The following is a 21040-nucleotide window of genomic DNA, read 5'->3' on the forward strand; positions in this document are numbered from 1 at the left end:
AAAGAAAAAAGAACCCTCCATTGTTCAGCAGCCGAAGCAGAGAAACAAGAGGCTGTTATTAATTCAACATGGTGCGGTTTGCGCTCTGTTACTTTGTTGCCAGGTAATTCACTGTTGTTGTTTTTTTTAAATGTTAAATCTCCCAAAATGTAGTGTACTGGAAATATGATGTTTTAGTCTGTGGGGAGTGTGTGTGTTTACTACAGGGGGCGGGTACTCTGCCTTTACGCTGATGACATCCATGGATGCATCACTGACAGTCTGACACTGAATATTCTCCTCAAATATCCCCATTAGATGATCTGTTTCTGCTTAATTCTGTCATATGTGGGTCTGTTTATTAGTGCTGTGAAGCCATGTTGAAATCAAAGCGTGACACAAACTAGGATCCACTTCGTCTCACCTTTTCAAGTTTTTGCAATTGTGAAAAAACCCAACCTGGATCCAGAGTCTCATCGCCCGCCAAAAAATCGACTCATTTCCTCCAGGGTTGTACTCTCTGATCGTATTAAAACAATATAAATGCACACAACGTCTGCCTGAGAACAACAAGCTCAACAGCTGCTCCACAGATTACAGTGGCTGCATGAGCAAAAACACATTTTCTCCCTCTTGTTTTTGCACTAGTAGAGACACAACGCTAACCATGTGGCGATGGCATCACTGACTAATCCCCCCTCATGAGTCAGGAGCTTCTCATTTCACGTCGACTCTGAGAGGGTTTTTCAGAAATGCCTGTGTGGGCCGGTGACACTTTTTTTTAAAAACGGAGGAAACGCCTGTGTGTGTATCGTATATTATGTGATGATAGGGAAATAAGTGTGTTATCAGTGGGAGATTACACCCACCCCCCCCAGCACGCACCCATCCCACTGATCCACAGGCTTCCTGAGGGCCAGAGGGACCACATTTTCCTGCTACACCCCGGTGACAGAAAAGGTCACCTTCCTGCATCACTGTCTGCTGCGCAACACTGACATACATGAACCACACTGCGTCATCGATCCTACAGCTGGTGGTCGTGAAGTGAAGCAGCACTCGAGATTGCCTGGCTTTATATATATAAATATATAAATATATATATATAACTGTAATTAAATGTAAAAAAAAAGGGTTTGATTAATCCTTTATTTTGCCTACAGTGATATATTTCAGCTTGAAACCACTCTGGCGTTGACCTGCACGATCAGAGGGACTGTGATTTATGTGACACCACGTAATTCCGATATTAATTGCCCTAATCAGACTTAATTCTCCCTCAATGACTCGCAGCGGCTTGCACATCATTCCCAAACTTCTCTCGTCTGCAACGTCCCGCTTTGTCTTGAACAGTAAATCCGAGACGATGTGGAACTTGACAATTAATCTGGCGGGATAAAAACCAGGGTCAGTCTCTGACCACAGCACACACACACACACACACAGACTCCCTGCCCTTCACTGTCAAAGCAGACAACAAACAGCACTTGTTGTCCAGGACACTTACGCTGAGCTCGGGCCGCACTAAAGCCATCACACACATGCATGCACACTGAATATTTCAGGCAGGCTATTTCCAGAGCCCTATCACTTCCATCCCATGCGAAGACGTAGCTCATTAGACTCCGGGGTTTTTTTTTGGACGTGTGGTCAGGTGGAGATTTTTACCTTTATACATTATGGATTATGTTAAATGAGGTGAGGGACGGGAATCATAATGTATGTGGTGTCTCTCTCTTCAGAAAGGCCGAATGTAATGATACAAGCTTCGAAGATTCAGCTTTGAAAGTGTGTTTCGTAATGATCGTGAAAGTTTAAACAGTATTGTTGCACCACTTTAAACATAGATACTGAGGATAAACTGGCAGCGAGGTGCATGAAAGGCTTTCTCGTCTCCACATTAGGCTTTTCATTTGGCAGCCATTTACTTTTGTGGTTCTGATGCAATGCAATGTAATGACTGGACTGGACTAACAACACACACACAGAGACTCGCAGGCAGGCAGGCAGGCTGTCCTCCCGCTCGCTTCACCGATCACTTTAGGCTTCGCTCCTTAGTCCCTCAGGTATCGCTGAACAATCCATTTAACTTAATAAGATTATCTCAAATCTGAATTTAGCCCTTCACTCCTGCTGGACGAGCTTTGACAGACACAGAGCAGCGCGTGCAACAAATAATCATGAGTGCCTTTTAGTCTGTGTTTCATTCACAATCTCTGTGCCATGTTTGCTAGTGTTTTAATGTGATCATTACAACATTTAGACTGCAAGTAATCACTGAAAGTACATGTTCCTTTGACAAACTCTCCAACAAATGCCACTAAAAGTCTAAAAACATGTCTGTGGAACTAAACGGAGTTCTTCCTATGGCTCACTAATGTACTTACATCGATTTTAGCCAGTATTACCTAAGCAAGATGAGCTTGTGCATTGTTTCAGCCGTTGAAATGGTGCTTGACGAAACTGCTGCACCCAAGTTCATGAAGACAACAGAGCACTTTTATTTATTTATTTTTGTGGTTTCGCAGGTTTGTCAGTTTTTGAAAATCACTGCATCGCCAGAAAGAAAGCGCTCCAGACATCACGTGACGCTGTTTCTATGAACCCGCCATGTTGGCAGGCAAAGATGTAGCAAGAATGAACGCGAGTATGTCGCAAAACTGGATAGACCGCGTTGAAACGGCCGAAGAGGACATTCTTCCAGACCTGCAGTATCCTGACGTGCCACGTTTGCAGTGATTCACCTCTGCCGTCTCTCTGGATGTGTGGGGACCTGGTTAAATGCTCCCACGTTAGCCCGTCTCTGACTGTTTTGGCTTCCCTGGGCACAATAGCTGTCTACATTTTTCACTTTTATGATTAAAAAAAACAGCCGGGCCAAGAGACAAGTTCCCTGACATTTAGCCTGATATTTATGTCTTGTCTAGTATATGCGGTCTACGATGTCGGCTACCCGAAACTCTGTGCACACTCAACTTTAGTGCGTGCAGCACAACTGAAGCGGCTGTGAGTTTTGGCCGACCCGGAGTCCCTGGCACGGGTTACCACTCTAATGGGTATAGCACTCTGCTGTCATGACCCATCTGGAAGTGAAGGGCAGACGAGGATGACAATCTCAAACTCAGCCACTCAGAAGACGGCAGATATTCAGGACGTGACCTCTGTTCTTCGTTAGCCGCACTGTTTACGGTTCGATGGAGTTGCAGTTGATGGACAATGGCTCAGTCCCGTTTCATCCCTTGCCCCGTCCACTGAGCTCACTCGTAAGTGTATAGCGTGTCCCAATGAACTATTAGATTATCCGGCCAAAATATCCTGTAGTTTGAGGGGTTAACAGATGTCGTAGGACGCATCAGAGTCTTTATGATTTAAAATCCTGTGTATTAAACTTGTTGAAACGATTGATTTTTGTGTTTCTCAGCCTAAAACATCGCAACAGCTACTAACTGACGACGGCAACAGTCCGCCTCCGTGTCTCTTTATATTCTGAAGTCACGTTAAATCACAATTAAACACCGAGTTTCTCGTTCCTGCGTCTTGCGTCTGGATCGTCCAGTCTGTGCCTTCTCAGAATCTAAACATTGATAATCCTCTAGTCTGGGACAGTCGTATATTTTAACGTGTCCTCGAATAGTCCAAGTTTACCCTTAACGACAACTGACCAGCATTAGCTGGTTTATATTTTACCAGCAGTTGTAAGTGATGTCCCGTGCACTCAGTAAATTCTTGTTGAGGTAGAGTGGTGGGGTGAAGTGTTCAGTCCTGACTTAAATGCCCTTCAAATGCAGATTTTTCAGGGGCACACTTCAGATGGAGGGCCATGAGATTCTCTTACATGTCTCTGCATAGAGTCCACAAGAGCCCTCAACAGAGATAAAACAAGTTTTTTTGTTTCTTTGGGACAATGGCACCGTTTAATCAGAATGAGAAATACGATAAAGCCTCCACACACGTTACTTATTTTCCTGCAGGGAATTGCTCAAATGCGATTGATCAACTTCAAAATGTAAATCAAAGTGCTACCGGACTGACATTCATTGACACAGTCTGTCTGTAGAAATTACACTGAACCATTCTGAAGCATCTAACTCCTTTTTAAAGGATCACATTAGATTGCTGTGTGCATACGGTAAAGTCAATATCCAGGCACCATTTTGTCAAGTGCATGTCCTCATTACAGGTTTATGAGCCCCGTTTCAGCCGATGCTTGGGTCAGACAAAAAAGGCTGATTATCTGCATCTCTGAGGAAGGGTAAGAGAATGACATGTTTCCCCAGGACATCGTCGTTACTCTGGTCCAATGACGTTCTGCTGGACAGATGATGGGGAAGAGCTGAGTGTTGTTGTTCTCCTTGACCGATGAAGCTTGTTAACTGTCCCAGTGTGTGAGTGGACACGGCTGTTTGTTTGGCCATTGAAGTAACCAGTGGGGAATGAATTGTCCGCATCTCATTCTGCATTATATATGAGCTCATGAAGAGACAATCGCCAGTTATTGCTTTCTAAGGAACACTGGCTAAAGTCATGTCAAAAGAAAGGCCAATCCCAGCTGACTATCTATTGTCTTCTGTATCTTACCTTTTTTTTTTTTCAATGTTTTTCTTCAGACATACTTTTGAACTAACCACAATGTGTGATATGTAACCAGTTCTAATACAACAAGCAAATGTTGTAAACAAACAACAAACAACAAACAAACTAACTAACAAGACCCTCCTAAAGTATGCCGCGTAATGGATTGTGCGGTGGTGGTGGTTACCCAGTGGCAGACTTTGCTTGTGGTAAGATATTGTTAAAAAAAAAAGAAGCCACTTTTTAAGGGTAATAATGACCCAGTAATGGCATTTTCTCTCACTGTAAAGGTTCAAGTAAAAATAGGAAGAAGCCTGCAGAGACACAGTGAAGGCGACGCAATCGCACTGCAATCCGTCCTCAGTGAGGCCACGGGGGGAAAGATTGTGTGGGTTGACTCTTTCTTTCTTTTCTTTACTCCTTCACAAGCTGACAAGCTTTGGCTGTACTTCAGCCTTCAGTCAGAAGTTTAAAAACAAACAAACGAGAGAACAGTTTTACACGGCTCCCGCTCTGAAGTCCATGCACTCGGCTTCCAGTTTAAAATAGACTGTTGATATGCCTTTTATTTGTTCATAACGCGTCTCAGGCTGTATCATTTCCACTGTTGCGATTACACAGTCAGCCTCGCTGTGCATCAGAAGATCTTTTGCAGTTGTTCCGTTTGAAAACCCAACAGAAATAAATGTAGTTTATTCAGTAGATTACCTAAAAATGTACACGCTGACGTTGGATTCATTTAAAAACATGTTGTTTTTGGGATTTGCCATCATGCTTTCATTTGTCATGTTCGTCCCCAGAGTCACATGAGGACAAGTTCCCTTTTCTGTTCCTGTTCATACTCTTCATACCGTACAGTTTCAACCCTGTGTAACAAGATGATTGTCGGTTAAGTGGCAGTAAATGAAAACTGAGTGCGCTATTTAAATAGTTTTTGACCCTTTTGCCTTTGTGTCGTAATTATCATACCGAATGGTTTCATGTGAACACGAAATGTTTTTGCCCTGCTGGGGTTTTCTGGGGCCTCTTTTTTTATGCCTGTGTTCTTTGGACTGTATGTTCAGCAGCATTTTTGGAAGTGTTATGATCAGCTGTGGCCTCAAGTGGAGCTCACTTTGCTGTGTTTGCTTGTTTTGGAGCGAGTTAGTTTTATTTCTAAATGAAAACAAAGAGACTACTACTGTCATATCTCATGCAAAAAGGTGGAATGGAATCATATTCTGCCCAGGTAATCGCCTTCCTCATTTGGTTGCTTGTAAATTGGATAACACCAGAGCTGTCATGGTTAAGGAAGTAAACGATGTTGATATTTTGCACCTGGAAGTTCAGAGACGTCGCCTGAAACCAGGTTATTGGATGATACCAGCTGTCAGTCACACTGGTTTCCACTCATGGTTAGTGTATTTTGCTCGAAATGGGAACATAATTCACAAATGTATCATCATGTTCTATTGACGAAGACCTAAAAAGCAGCGTTTGACACCATTAACACCCCAGAAAAACGTAAACAGAAAAATAAAGGCTATTCCAACCAAGGAAACTAAAATACATTCTGTTTTTGATATGCAGTTTATGAACACTCATTGCCACAGCACCTGTTTACTCACCTGCACAGTGACTATTGTGTCTGAACCAGGTGGTGTGTTTGTGTCCTTGTTTCCACCACAGCGATTCATTTTTGGGGTTTCAGCGGCAGCCTTAGTACGAACGAACCAAACCTTTTGAATAACGTGTTCCCCCTCCTCGCCTGAGGGCGGCGCTGCATCAAGAATTACTGAAGGAGAAGACGAGGCAAACAATAAACAAGAAAACTCGCTCATCTGTTGGTTAATGCAGGACAACTTCTGTTTCTGCCGCATAAGAGCAAAACATGGAGCTGCATCAAATCCTAATCCTAGGTCTTGCGTTTTTTACGACATTTACGACACATATATACATTCTACATGCGCGTATGTTTTCGGTTGTGTTGTACCCACAATGCCCTGCGTTGTAGTCCACTTCCTGTGTTCCCAAACAAACCGGACTATCCGAGCAAAAAGAACACACCCTCAATCACCAAGTCTTTCCTCCACATCTTCACACATCAGCGTTCGATGGCTGTGAATGAGTGAAGACTATTATCATTGCTCCAAAAACCACAGCCCCCCTTTCTAACTAAAGCACCATCTGCCACATGGTCCCAGTGGCCTGGATGACACCGCTCAAAAGCCCGTCTCTTACAGGACGGGCTTTGCAGATGTCACAGGTTAGGATTAATTGAGCGTCCGTTCGGGCCAAACGGACGTTGTCAAAACAGATCAATACACTCGGAGAAAGGTAGGGCTGTGGGAAGGAAGAGCGGGCTTGCATGTGTATTGAGAGGAGCGAGCAGGAGAAAGTGTTGGCTATGACAAGAGGATGGCCTTTCTGCATATTTTGCCCTTTTCTGGTTGGCATTCATCCCCCGTAATTAGCCGTCCAAAAGGGAGATCATGTTTTGTGTGTAATGATTTCCTGTCAGTCACCTGGCCTGAATTGTGCTGTGTGCCAGACTGACAGCAGGAGTATAGAAGGTTTTTTACGTGTTTAAACAACGGGGGAAATGTAGATATACACAGGAGTTCCGAGGCTGTAAAACACTCAGAGAGGGTATATTTTTTTTGTCTGCCTATTCAGAGGTAAAAGGTGAATAATGGTTCGCTGTAACTCTCCGGGGGCGTTAAGTAGGACATGCTGTGTGTGGAAATGTAGAGATGAATGCCTCTCAGTGAGCAGTGGCATGGGAAACTGTAGCAGCGATATACAAAGCAGGACAAATGCACTGTAATATGACCTAGTTGTTTGTTTCCATTCATCTGAGCAGCATTTTTTAATGTACATTAATCGGATTGACTTTATTTTTGTGCCTGCTGTTTTTATGGATCGCTACAAAACGCAAAGGCACACATTAGAGGCTTTTACACACAACAGTCAAGTCATTATATGGAGAGTGTTCGGGCGATTGTATAATGTTTCTGTTGTCATGGTGATGTTATCAGGGTGGGCTCAGCTTTGACTCGGAAGCTAACACAAAGTTACAGACCTTTTACTGATTAGTTTGAATTGTTATTGTCATTTCAAACAGGCAGGAAGTGTGTCACAGGGTTTCTGTGGATATCTGTGGATAATATTGGAAAAGGATCCATTGTCTTAAATGCGTTCATTTTAAAAGTTTATTTAAAAGTTTTATGGAAGATCAGTTCCAAGTTTTTGGTATTTGTGGTTCGTGTGAATGTGTGTTAATGTGACGTACTTGCTTTTCAAATGGTAATATTGTGAGAACATAGTTGCTAGGCAACAGCAACATCAACTGTTTGCGCACTACACAGTCTCAGCACAGCGACAGTACCTGGTACTTTTTTTAGCACCTGCTCTTGCGAGGTTCCGTCAGACTGCCGTCCACCGATTGGGCAGAGTGTGTCGTCACTGGAAGAGGCATGGGCGAGCCGTCTGACGCAAGAATCAAACCGAGCAATGCCGAACTGTAGATCAGTTAAAAAGTGTGTCAAAAAGTGTCAGACGGAAATGTCAGCACTAGTGTTTAGACTTAGTGTTCAGAAACTTTACACTGTTAATACGATGTTCACGTGGATTCACTTCATAAATGTACCACGATAAATAGAACCCCATCTGTATCTCCTTCCAGGATCCATGTGTGAACTGCTGCATGGACACTGTGTCTAACCGTGGTGTCACTGAGTGGCCGAGCATGAAGACAGACCTCTGACATTCCTTCTTCTATCACTGAGAGAACATATATATATATATATATATATATATATATATATATATATATATATATATATATAGAACATGTACATGAGAATATAAACTAAATAATGAGGGCATCCTATGGATGAGTGGGACGGAACTGGGCTTGTAATGGGAGAGTTGACGGTTTGTTAATTGTTAATTGGACACAATTGACCCAGTACTAGTACCAGTCCCAAACCTGGATAAAATGGGAGGGTCGGGTCAGGATCATATCAAATATGCGGATCACCCGCTGTGGTGACCCCTAGAGAGGGAGAAGCCGAAAGAAAGAAAGAAAGAAAGAAAGATGGTAATTAATGAACTGCCATGGACCCAAACAACGTGGGCCGTGTTGTTGCCAGCTGTGGAACTCGAGCAGAAGTCAGATCTCCCTAATTATTTCTCCCCTGAGCTCTCGGTGTGTTCATTTCCGCGCGCTTGTCATCTCCTTTACATCGCCGTACACTTAAGAAGCAGCAGCCTTCGTTCTTGCTATATGACTCACCCAATCACGCCGCTTTGTCAGAAGCAGGGAGACTTGGAACCTGGCATGGCAATCGATACGTGCGTAAATCTCAGTAAGCCGTGTGTTGACTTTCATATGTAACTGGGGATGCCAGCTACATGAGGTCATATACGATGCAAATATGTATGTGTGTTTATATATATATATATATATATATATATATATATATATATATCTCTCTTGGATAAGCAGGGGAATGAAGCCAGAAGGGCAACTGAGGGTCAGTCAGTGGGAGAGTGAAGGCATCTGCTAGAACTAGAGTGTTTTCCACAGGCTGTAATTTTCACCCCGGCCTCAGCTGTCTGTGTTGGGAAGTAAGGAGGCTTAATGGCAGTTTATTTTCTCATACTGTGCTATTATTGCCCCGGTGACCTAACACATAACCCACCAAGGACCTCAGCACCGTGAACACACACAGGCTCAGCTCAACTGACACATGACTCTGTATAAATAGTATTTTTGGATGCAGATCTGTTGTAATTATCGTCACCTTTCAGCTTGGGCTTGTGCCCTTTTTTTTTTTTTTCCCCGCTGATCAATAATAAATCTGCAGAAGGCCGGATGAAAAATACTTGATTGTCAAATCTTATCCACATTTTGGGATTGGAGTTATCTGTCCTGAGCTCCTCTCATCAGAAGATCAAGGACAGACATGCTTAATATTTAATACATGGCAAAATGACCAAAGGAAATTTGACTTGTGTTGATTGTGCCATCACTTTATTAGACTCTTGTGTTCGTTTTCTAACAGTCATTGCCTATGCTGGAGTAGCCATTTCTTTTTTTCCTTGATCAGTCAAAGTTAGAGCTGCAGCTAACGATCATTTTCTCGACTGTTCGAGTAATCGTTCGGTCCATAAAAATGTCAGAAAATGTCGATGATTCTTTCTCAAACCTGCTAATAATGATGCTCTCAAACGCCTTGTTTTTGTCCAAAAACCAAAATGACTCAGTTTGAATGATTTCTTTGTTGTATGGAGCAAAGAAACCAGAAAATATTCACATTTAAGAAGCTGAAAAATCAGAGAAACTGGTTTAAATCCTTAAAAAAAAAAAAATCACTTAAACCGACTAATCTTAATAGTTATCTTAAGAGTTGACCAGATTTCCTCAAGCATGTAAACAGAGACCAGAGGAGGTGGAGGTTGGAATTAAAAAGTTTCAAATCAGATTGATACTTAGCAATTTTGACTGATTTAAAACCTTTGTAAAAGTTGTATAAACCAGTTAATTAGAAACGGCAAACTCTTATGTAGAAATATGAAAATCTGAGGCAAAACATTCACAACACACTCTGAGACGTATAAAACCGCTGTAATATAACATACTATCGTTTTACCGTCAAGCCTTGGTTGGAATTGTTGATCAAAAACCCCCTAAAATAAGTTTCCCACTGCACCTTTAATTAAAGATAAAGAACAAAACACCGCCTAACTCCCATCATGCACTGGACCTCGAAAAACAATGATGGTACAAAATAAATATAGTCGAGGGAGGGAAAGATGAAAAGGTGCTATTATTAGCAGCCTTTGCTCAGACTTTCCTTTCATGGACGATCACAGTCTCTGTTACTGGGGGTGGGGGGGGGGTTCTCTCACAGGCTTGTTTTGCTGACACAACAAGGAGTTCCCCTTTTGCTGATGTTAGTGATATCCTGGGACAGAAGCAGCTTCATCCTCATTCAGGTGATAGTACGCTGCATTTCTGGAATGTCTATGCATGTCTGTGTGTGTGTGTGTAGAGAATCCCGCCTTTTTTTCTTTTTTTTTTATTGGCTGCAATGGAGAAGTGTTTTATCTGGCGTGGTGTCGTGTTATCCTTCAGCAGCTGGTTCCACGTCCTACACTTCAAATCTCAGTCAAAGACGGAGGCCTGAGTGAAACCCTGCCCACAATCGTGACTTGTTTTTTCAATTTCCGATTTCGATCGTTTCCCGTTTCGTCCACTTTTGATTTTTCCATCAAAGGCAAGTTACGCGACCCGAAAGTTGCGAGTTAAGTAAAGATATTCACAGATTGGAACTTCCGCGATCAATGACATTTAAACCAAACTAGAGCTGCAACTAACAATTATTTTCATAATCAATTAAGTAATCGTTTGGTCCATAAAATGTCAGAAAACGTTTGTCCACACATCAAAATGATTCACTTGTTATGATTTCTTTGTTATCTGGAGCAAATGAACCAGAAAATATTCACATTTAAGAAGCTAAAACGATCAGAAATCTTGTTTTACTCATGAAAAAAAGCCTCAAACCGATGAGTCGATTATCAAAAATAGTTGACGGTTCCTTTAGTAATCGATTAATAATCGATTCATGGAGCAACCGTTTCAGCTCTAAACCAAACATTGTTGAAACGCGTGCGGGACATGTTTTGAATCATAACAACGTAGAGACAATACGCTACAGCATCGTTTTCATCAAACAGAGCTGGAGCAACTACATTGATCTCTACGTGCGGTCATCAGTGAGACCGGAGCGCAGGGACCGTCTACAAAGTGCAACACCCGAAAAAGATATTAAAAATAGTATAGTGTAGTGTCGTCAAACTTTCTGTAAACGTTACTGCATAAAAGCATAACATTTTTTTTTTGTTTTTTGTTGATTTTATGATCGTTGTCCCGAGGAGCTATGACCAGTGACAGCTCCTCCCCCTGCCACAGGTCACTTCCAGGTTACGCCACCTTCGGGTCGCGTGACTTTGCGTTAGATGGAAAAATAAAAACTGTACAAAATGGGAAACGCTCCTCCTCTGGAGTCATTATCTGGTTTTTAATCTGGTTTTTAATTTTTTATTTTATTTTGAACGAATGACACACACATTCTCATGCCATGATGTGACTTTATCATTCATTTTTTCACTCTCAGCTTCATGCCCGGCTGTTTTACTCCTGCTTAGGTTAAGTACCTGGCCATGCCATTTAAAACCAACCTGCTTTTCACCTGAATTATTCAAGCCACCTTCACATGGTCTGTTCTCACATTTACCTCCACGTCCAAGTCCAACAAATATAGTGCAAATACTAATTAAATAACAATTAGGACCTTTAAAATGCAGTTAAATCATCGGAACTCATCAATCATGAACTGAAACTACTATGAAATACATCAATTATTCACACGGCACCTACAATTATCATTCTGTGACTTGTCAGTTTAGAGCCGAGGCAGGAAAATAACACATTTCTATTTTGTTGCATTTGTAATTCTCATTATTTGCTCATTTCCATGGCTGAATTAGCCAGTTTGAGCGCAGTTCTCTGGGCGTTGCTGTAAGAGCTTCATGCTCAGTCACTTTCCCTAAATAAACAATGGCTCTTCTTATTATTAGCTGTGTCCCACTTGAGCCGCCCGCCGCATCCTTTGGAGAACAACAACTGAAGTGAGACGGTCTGGTCTGCAGAGGATTTCTACTTGATGAATTTATACTGAAACCTGGTCAAGTGCCCTTGACAGCCTTGTCTTTGAAATAGACAATGTTTGGGCATCAACTTCACATTTTGATATTAAAACTGATGGAAAACAGTGTTAAGGTGATAGAAAAAAGCAACACTGTCCTCTAAAAGTCTTACCTGCAATTATGCAGTGACAGATAAGAGATATTTGTATCCTCGTTTTTGACTCATCCTCCCAAATAATATACACTATTTGTTGCTTTACAACCTCAGGTTTTTCCATTTCATTCAACCACAGAAGTTAAACCCAAGTTCATGAACAGGAACTCTTTGCTTTTCTTTCAGCTCAGCTTCATCCAGGACTCGACCAAGGTTACAGTAGTTTGGGATTTTTTATTAGTTTTTAGTTTTAATTCGTTTTTAAGGCGAGTTTGCTAGTTTTTATTTTTTTTGTAAATGCTTAGTTTTAGTTTAGTTTTTATTAATTTTAGTGTTAGTTTGAGGTTTTTTTTTGTAATATGGAGTATGCAAGATGCAAAAAAGTAAAAGTATTTTGTGCCATTTTAAAAATGTTATTATCCCGACTCTAATTGCGATTGCGATAACTGCGATTTGCGATATAATCGTGATGACAAATGAAAAAATGTGTTTCAATATCATGTGTCTAGATTCTTAAACAGGATTTTCAAGTCACTCATGTTGAAATACTGATGTTTGTCTTTCATTCTTGATTCACGCGATAATAGAAAATTCACCCCGAAGAACTGAATGCAAGTTCTTTTAATCCCCATGAGCGATATATATATATATATATATATATATACTGTACACGCTGGGCTTCTGAAGCTACAGTAAAGGAGGCCGCCTCAAAGGTCTCGAGCTAAGCCGAGGATCATATTCCCTCTTGGAGCCTGGCATTATTCCACACTGGGTCACGGGGTGATTATCTCTTCCTGTCAGGAATGCTGAGAATTTCCTGCGTATTTTTTTTTTTTCTCCCTCTTCCGGCCTTGTTAGTGGTTGTGGCTGTGTGTGTGTGTGTGTGTGTGTGTGTGTGTGTGACAGGGAGCCTGCAGGGGCCCAGCTGGCTCTGATTGATGAGCGGGCTCCGTGTCGCTGTTACCTAACGTTCAGCGGGAGCGTTGCTTCCGATCAAGGGAATCATGCTGAATTGAATGAAGTGTATTCAGCGGCTAAATAATGTCGCACCTGCTCTGAGGAAGCTGCACATTGAAGCTGCCTCATGTCTTTCTGTCGTGGGAGCTTTTGTTGGATGAATCCACGTGTGTTTGTCGCTCTTTCGCTTGACGTAAGAGGGATGCATCCCCCCTTTAAACTGGACCTCAGTGCTTCAGTCTCTCAGTTCCCTGAAATTGAACGTGTTGCTCAAGAGGTTTAGGAAGGACAAAGACAGAATCCTTCAGATGTGAAAATGTGTCAACTTTTGCCCAAACGGTGAAAGTCCACTCCATGCTGTATGTGTGTGTGTGTGTGTGTGTGTGAGTTTGCTGAATCTTAACTCCCTGCTTTGTTATTTGTGTCAAAGGAGAGAGGAAAGCTGTGTTTGTGTAGGGTGGTGGTGCAGGAGGGGGGTGGAGTATGAATCAGACCCAAGTATAGGCTGTCTCGCCACAGTAAATCTCCCCACCCTTTCTACGCCCTTCTCTCCCCCCCCCCCCCATCCCCTTTTCTAGCTCCTTCTACTTTCCCTCCCTCGCTCGCCCTCCCACCTGCTTTTCTGGAGCAGTCGACCAGGGCGGGAAAAAAGTACACGGCCTTCCAAAAGAATGACATCATGACACAGAGGCCAGCTTTAGGGAGAGCGAAGGATGATTCTGGGTCTTTGGAAAATAGTTTTTGTGAGGAAAGTCAAATTCAGAAACTGTAAGCACATTTATCCTGCATGTTTCATATAAATAGGATTGACAGAGGTCATCACATGTGAGGAACTTGATCCAGTTCCTTTTGTTAGTGTAGATGATTTATTACCTTTTTAATGAATGAATTAATAAACCAACGATATTAACGGCCAAACAATAAAGCAATAACCGGGCAATAAATTAGAATGTGTGTGGACATGTTTGTGTGTGTGTGTAGGTGTGTGACCTTCAGTGTGTTTTCGCTCATCAGATCAAAGGTTCAATCGGAAGGATGTTGTTTGTACTCGTCAATAATTCAATATTAACAATTCGGCATGGTGTCAATCAAGTGGTCTGAGAGAGAGAGGTGGACTTCTACCTCCTCGAGCCTCAGTTTCTCTGCCTTGAAGAGACCAGGCGTGTGATGGGAGACCTCTGATCAATCATACATCAGTTCGGAGAGACAGGACGCTGCTACTGGTGATAATTGATAACAAAAAATTGTCTTTTCTGGAAAGAAACCTAAAGAAAATCTAGTCTAATGCGCCTTTTCCACTACATGGTCCCGCCTCGCCTCGGCACGGCACGACTCTACATGCTTTGAGTCATGCTTTTGCACAAACTATTGACTTATGAGCAGCTGTTTTTGATGTACTGAATCTTTAGAATCCGTTCAGACACAGTCACTGAACTGAAATATAGCGGCAGAGGTTGTGATGCGGCTCGCGACCGCAGGCTTTCAGCAGGGCTATCTCTAAAAGAGGTTCAGTAATATCTAAGGACTAACTAGCTCCCAGTCCCATGTCTTTCATGATGATATGTCACGACTTTAATGGATGTCTGGTCTAACTCAGTTACAAGTAGCAAGGGATGCTTGAGCTGCAACTAACAATTATTTTCATAATCGTTTTATCTTTCGATTATTTTCTCGATTAATCGTCCATAAAATATCAGAAAACTGTTATCGCTGTTCGTCAAACCTGGAAATGATGATGTTCTCAAATGTCTTGTTTTGTCTACAAACCAAAAGATTAACTTTTAATGATTTCTTTGTTATCCAGACCAAAGAAATGAAGAAAATATTCACATTTAAGAAGTTTAAACAATAGGAAATCTTGAAAAAAAGCTTCTAACCGATTCGATTAATCGATTGATTGTTTCAGCCCTCAGGGATACAAATGAAAAGCATTGGTCCTTTTCAAAGACAGTTGGTCAATAACTGCACTAAAACAAGTCCGAACATCAGCAGCACTTTCAGGGATGGAGAGATCGCCTCAGGTCGTCTTGTCGCATATGAAACGACCGCTCGCCTTATGAGAGCAGCTCAGAGGACAAAGTCTGTATGCTGAATATAAGCACGCTTTTAAGTTTACTTTGACGTCCTCAAACTAAGGGAAAATATTGACTCTGCGCCTGGTGCTGCAGGGAAGTCGGCTTTACGTGGGGAATAAATCAAATCGGCCGTGGCAGATCTCCATCATTCTGCACATAGGTCAGAGTTACACAGTGTGTTGTCCTCCTGTTACAGCCATAGAGCTGTGTTTGATTAGTTGGTAAAAGTGTTTTTAGAGACCGGGAGGAGGAAATAATGCAACTGGGGGACAGACACTATGTGGACAAAAGTATTCAGACACCTGACCATGACACCAACAGGTGACATCTTTTTGCACCTTTTCCACAGGCGTCCACACTTCTTGGTGAATTTGTGTCCATTCATTCTGGAGAGCATTTATGAGGTCAGGCGCTGATGTTGGACTCGCAGTCTCTGTTCCAGTTAAAAGGTCAGGGCTGTGTGCGAGGTCGGTCAAGTTCTTCCGCACCGAACTCGTCAAACAATATGACCTTCCTCAAACTGTTGCCACAAAGTTGGAAGCGTAGCATTGTCCAAATATAGGCTGAAGCGTTAAGATTGCCCTTCATTGGAGATAAGTGGCCGAGCCCAAAGAATGATTGAAACACCTGAATTCAGTACCAAATACTTTTGTCCACATAGTGTATGTAGTGTATGTCTCTCCCTGGAGCTTTGCAGCACGATCCCATCTGTGCACCAGTTCATATCATATTATTTTGTCTGTTTTCTTATCTCCGCTCTTGATGTTAATTTACCGTTCTACATTCCCCGAGAGGTTTCTCTCCTGATTACTATTTCTGTCCCTGCACTCACAGCTGCACGAGCCGACGACGCCTCACTGTGTCGAGCAAGAACCCCGTCTACATCTATGTGTCACGACGATGCGACGATGCATGTGAAACACAATCTGTCTGCAGCTCAGGAATCATGACAGTCTAACCTGTCAAATTAACGTGATCCAAGATGCCGATTTTTTTATCCTATGCTCAGTATAAACACAGCAGTTTAGACCATGCAGTGAATAATGCCCTTTATTATTACTATTACCTTTATTTAATGGTTATTAGTGACTCCACTGTGAGTGAGAAGCACAATAAAGATAATATTATAAACATAATATAACAGAATCCCTTTATTTCTTCCCTGACCCAAAGGTGCAGCTCTGTCACATAATGACGGCTTATTTATTTACTGAGTAACTTAATCTGACAGAGGTCAGTTGTTGTCATGTGTCATAATCGCCCGAGTATGAAAATCGCCGTAGTTACAGCGTCAACACTTTTCTCTGTTGTTGTTGTTGTTGTTGTTGTTGTGGATCCAGAACAGTAACACAGTCTCTTTGTGCCATAAATTGAGTTGTTGTTTCATTCCAGCGGTGGAGAGAACGAGCGCCGCTGTAGCCCATGGTGACGTTTGTCGAGAGGGCCGTCCTAATTTGGGATTTGTTTATTTTAGCACAAAGATTGAAAACGGGGAAACCGCGAGACCGGCTCTCTGCAAATACCGACCAAACCAGCATACCAAGAAAACTCACAGACTGATGTGTCCTTTGTTTGATTTTTTTTATTTTTTATTTTACCAAAAACCAAGTGCAAAAATTGTACGTCTTAGCTTAGTGGCTTGTGTGGTGACATTATATATAAATTATTTAACTTTAAATGTGCTGGTATGCACATTTAGTTTCCCTCCAGAATTAGACACACTAGTTTCCCTTTTTTTTTCGTGCTAACTGACTGTGATCTGCTCCTGATTATCTGCAAGTAAACCACTAATTATGCTGCATTTCCAGTTAATCATTACAGTTATTCTGCAGACAGTTTTCATGCTGTGTTGTAGGGGGTGGGAATCGCGGGGTGCGTCACGATACGCGAAACATGGTCCACGATACCAATAACATCACGATACAACGATTCTGTGATAATCAATATATTGTGAGACAATCGCATGGCAATTATTTTCATAGTCGATTAATCTGTCTATTATTTTCTCGATTTATCGAGTCATCGTTTGGTCCATCACTGTTTGTCAAACCTGGAAGTCATGATGTTCTCAACTTGTCAATGATTCAGCTTTTAATGATTTCTTTGTCATGTGGAGCAAAGAAACCAGAAAATATTCACATTCAAGAAGCGAAAACAATCAGAAATCTTGTTCTAGGCCTGAAAAAAAGCTTCAAACCGATTAATCGATTGTCTGTTTTGGTTGTGTGTTCAGTCTCCCAGGCCAACAGCAGCCTAAAGAAGCACCGCAGCCGCAGCATCTTCAGCCCCTTCTTCTGCTGCTTCCGCAACTACAATGACTATCACGTGGAGCCGCCGACCTCCAACAACAAGGCACTATCTCTACCCCCACCACCGGAGGAGAACGGCAGTCCTCCCAAGGTGAAGCTGGCTTTTTTTCTCTCTCTCACATCATAGTTGGCCCCATTCCAGATCACACACCACGTGACCCAAAGAAACACCCTGCGGGGATTAGTTGTTTTATTACAGAGGGCCTTGTTTTGTCTCGAGAGGCTCAGTAACGAGTAACATTTGTTTGGTTGTGTTACAGCGAGGCTTGTTAGGGTTTGCCTCTTCCTGCCGAGAGCCGAGGCACCACGCGGCCTTCGCCGAGCTCCCCCTCTCTCTCACTCTCTCTCTGTGTGTCTCTCTCTCTCTCCGCAAATTTTTCCAGCTGCCTCGCACCCGTTGAACCCCAGAGCTTGTTTACCATCCGCTGCTCGAAAACACGGGCTCACTTCCCATCTTGCATTCTTCGATATCTGCCTACGCACACAACCGCACACGCGGAGCAACACACAGAGCTACACACAGAGCTACACACAGAGCAACACACAGAGCAGCACACAGATCTACACACAGATCTACACACAGATCTACACACAGAGCAACACACAGAGCAACACACAGAGCTATACACTGAGCAACACACTGAGCAACACACTGAGCAACACACAGAGCAACACACCGAGCAACACACAGAGCAACACACCGAGCTACACACCGAGCAACACACAGAGCTACACACAGAGCAACACACAGAGCTACACACAGAGCAACACACAGAGCTACACACAGTGCAACACACAGAGCAACAAACAGAGCTACACACAGAGCAACACACAGAGCTACACACAGAGCAACACACACAGAGCAACACACAGAGCTACACACAGAGCAACACACAGAGCAACACACAGAGCTACACACAGAGCAACACACACAGAGCAACACACAGAGCAACACAGAGAGCACAGTTTCACTGTATACCCATGACTACACATGTACACACACACACACACACACACACATGCTGCTTCTTTAATCCCCATGAAGTGAGCCTTGTGTGTCTTGTGTGATGGATTGCTGCACTTCTGCACCACCCCCCCCCCCCCCTTCCACACACTGACTGAGTATAGTGAGGATGTGTGAAGCAAACTTTCTGGACATGTAAAAAAAAAAAAGGGCCTCCCCCATCCCCGGCCCCCGGCCCCCGCCCCCTGCCCCGAGCTCCTCCACAAACATGGCGTTCCGCTGCCAAGGCAGGTACGAGCGGCTATAAATGGAGCCCCCGAACCCGTGTCCCATCTCCATTCCTGTTTACCTGTAAATGCCTCTCATTTAGGGGAGGAATGTGCGGGCCCCCGCCTCGCAGACGACGACACATGTGGTCGAGGCTGACCCGCGCCGAACCCCCCTCCTCACAACAAACGAGCTCCCATTAAGTCGGAGTGAACCCAGCGAACCTCGCCATAAAAAGCCTTGTTATGGAGAGGAGCTGATTTTTTTTTGTTTTTTTGGAGCTGGGCTCTAGCCCACAGTCTCTTCCAGCAGTGCACTGGATTTCTGGCCGGCCGTATTTGTTACTATGGCAGCTGTTTGTGTGTGTGTGTGTGTGTGTGTGTGTGTGTGTTTTTGAGCAGCTTGTTCTCACTGTCTTTCCCTGCTATACTGTATGAACCCTCTTCCCTCTGGGCCTCTTTCTGCGCAGTTGTTGATTCAAATATTGATGATTCTTCGTCGATTGATCTCTGTTTTTGTTTTTGCTTTCCTGTCTGTTTTCCACGCCGTCTGTTTCAAACTCTTTCCCCTTTTCTCTCCCTGTTTTTCTTTTTTTTTTTCCCCAGTGTGACCAGGTCCAGGTCATCCCCAGTGTATGTATTATTATCTTTCATTTTTTCTCCTTCTTTTTTCTCACTCCATCACAGTAACGCCGTCCTCCTTCATCGTTCTGGCTTCAGTGTTTCGAGTATTTTCTTTGCTTCTGCATGGCGTCCTCTTCTGAGGGGCGGAGCGCCGCTTTGTGCCATTTGTCCTCCACTCACACAACAACCAGTGAAAGCAGACATCTAAACCAACTTATAATCATAGGACAAACTTTCTCAGCTCACTGGAGTTGGATTTATCCGTTAGACCAAACTTGAACCACACCAGATGCAGTTTAGTTCAAAAAAAATAAACAAAAGAAGATTAAATGAGTCCAAACTTGTGTGAATACACAGTGTGTGTGTGTGCACTCATTAGCTTCTGGTGGTTCGTTACAGCGGGGCTTGTTTTGGACTTAACCAGAAAAGAGGGATTTTGTCTCCTGACCTCGGCTTTGTTTGTGCTGAGACGACAGTCCGTCGAGTTATTTTGGAGTGCCTGTGCGATGCCTGTGGTTCGCTGTAATTTAGGATATTCACACTCGCAGCGTCCCCACATCAGAGCCAAGCTTTAAACTATACCACGCAGCAGACGCCTCCCTTCAATGGCAGGAAGTGCGTGTGGCGACGAGGTCTGCTCTCTGCATTCCCGAGGACTCGGGAAGGAGGCACGTTAAATGTCTTGGAATGACCTGGACCCCGGGGTCATTTCTGTTTGCTGATTTTATCATTTATCCTTACAGTATAAAGCTCTCACAGTAACTTGACCATGCTGTAGCGTATATCCAACAGAGAGTCATTAACCCTTCGATGACGACACGTTTGCACAAGCGCACTCTGCATTACCGTAATTACACGGCGGTTTGTGCTATCGGTTTCTGGAAGCTGAGAAGTTGCACGTCAAAGCCAAAAGTCATGTGGTTATTACGGTCATTTCACTCGCGCTGTTTCCATTGTTTGGCCTGTTTTTGCACATTGAGACAAAGACACAAACAAACGTCAATTTAAATGTGTTTTATACTATTCCAATTTCAAATCTATGTACAACTACAGTGTTTTCCTTCATTTTAAATTGTTGATACACTATTTTTACATGCAGTAAACTGTAAATAGCTGCCAGATATTAAAAGTTATTCTGGAAAAATGGCCGAAAACACTTACAGCACATTTTCTGGCGCTTTTATGGTTAAAATAAGACATATTGAGGCTTAGGTGTTAAAAGTGTCACAAGGAGGAGCCTTCATGTTTCCAGTCGCTCTAGAACCTCAGGATTTAGTTGTGGGTTTTTTCCAAATGTTTTTGTAACGTTATTATTGGTAATATTGTTAAAATGAGTTTACACGTTTTCTCCATATATAACAGACAAAATGAAAGTTCACAATAATGAAAATAAAACTATTTTAAACCATATTCACAATATGAATGTCAATTATTTTGGTTAG

At 42.8% G+C, this 21040-nt stretch overlaps 1 protein-coding gene across 6 annotated transcripts in view; it reads left to right on the forward strand.

The window, feature by feature from the left end:
• ctdspla (CTD (carboxy-terminal domain, RNA polymerase II, polypeptide A) small phosphatase-like a) overlaps window positions 1-21040 on the forward strand; it is a 31480-nt gene that overhangs the window by 778 nt on the left and 9662 nt on the right. For 4 of the 6 annotated variants that reach the window (XM_058630635.1, XM_058630651.1, XM_058630660.1 and 1 more), the window contains one exon: window positions 17669-17835. In XM_058630635.1, coding sequence (XP_058486618.1) covers window positions 17669-17835 — 167 coding nt within the window. Of the gene's footprint in view, window positions 1-17668; window positions 17836-19580; window positions 19608-21040 lie in introns of all 6 variants that reach the window. The other 2 variants (XM_058630643.1, XM_058630671.1) reach the window with 1 other exon arrangement.

Source organism: Solea solea, chromosome 1 (genome assembly GCF_958295425.1).
Source record: "Solea solea chromosome 1, fSolSol10.1, whole genome shotgun sequence".
Taxonomy (NCBI): Eukaryota; Metazoa; Chordata; class Actinopteri; order Pleuronectiformes; family Soleidae; genus Solea; species Solea solea.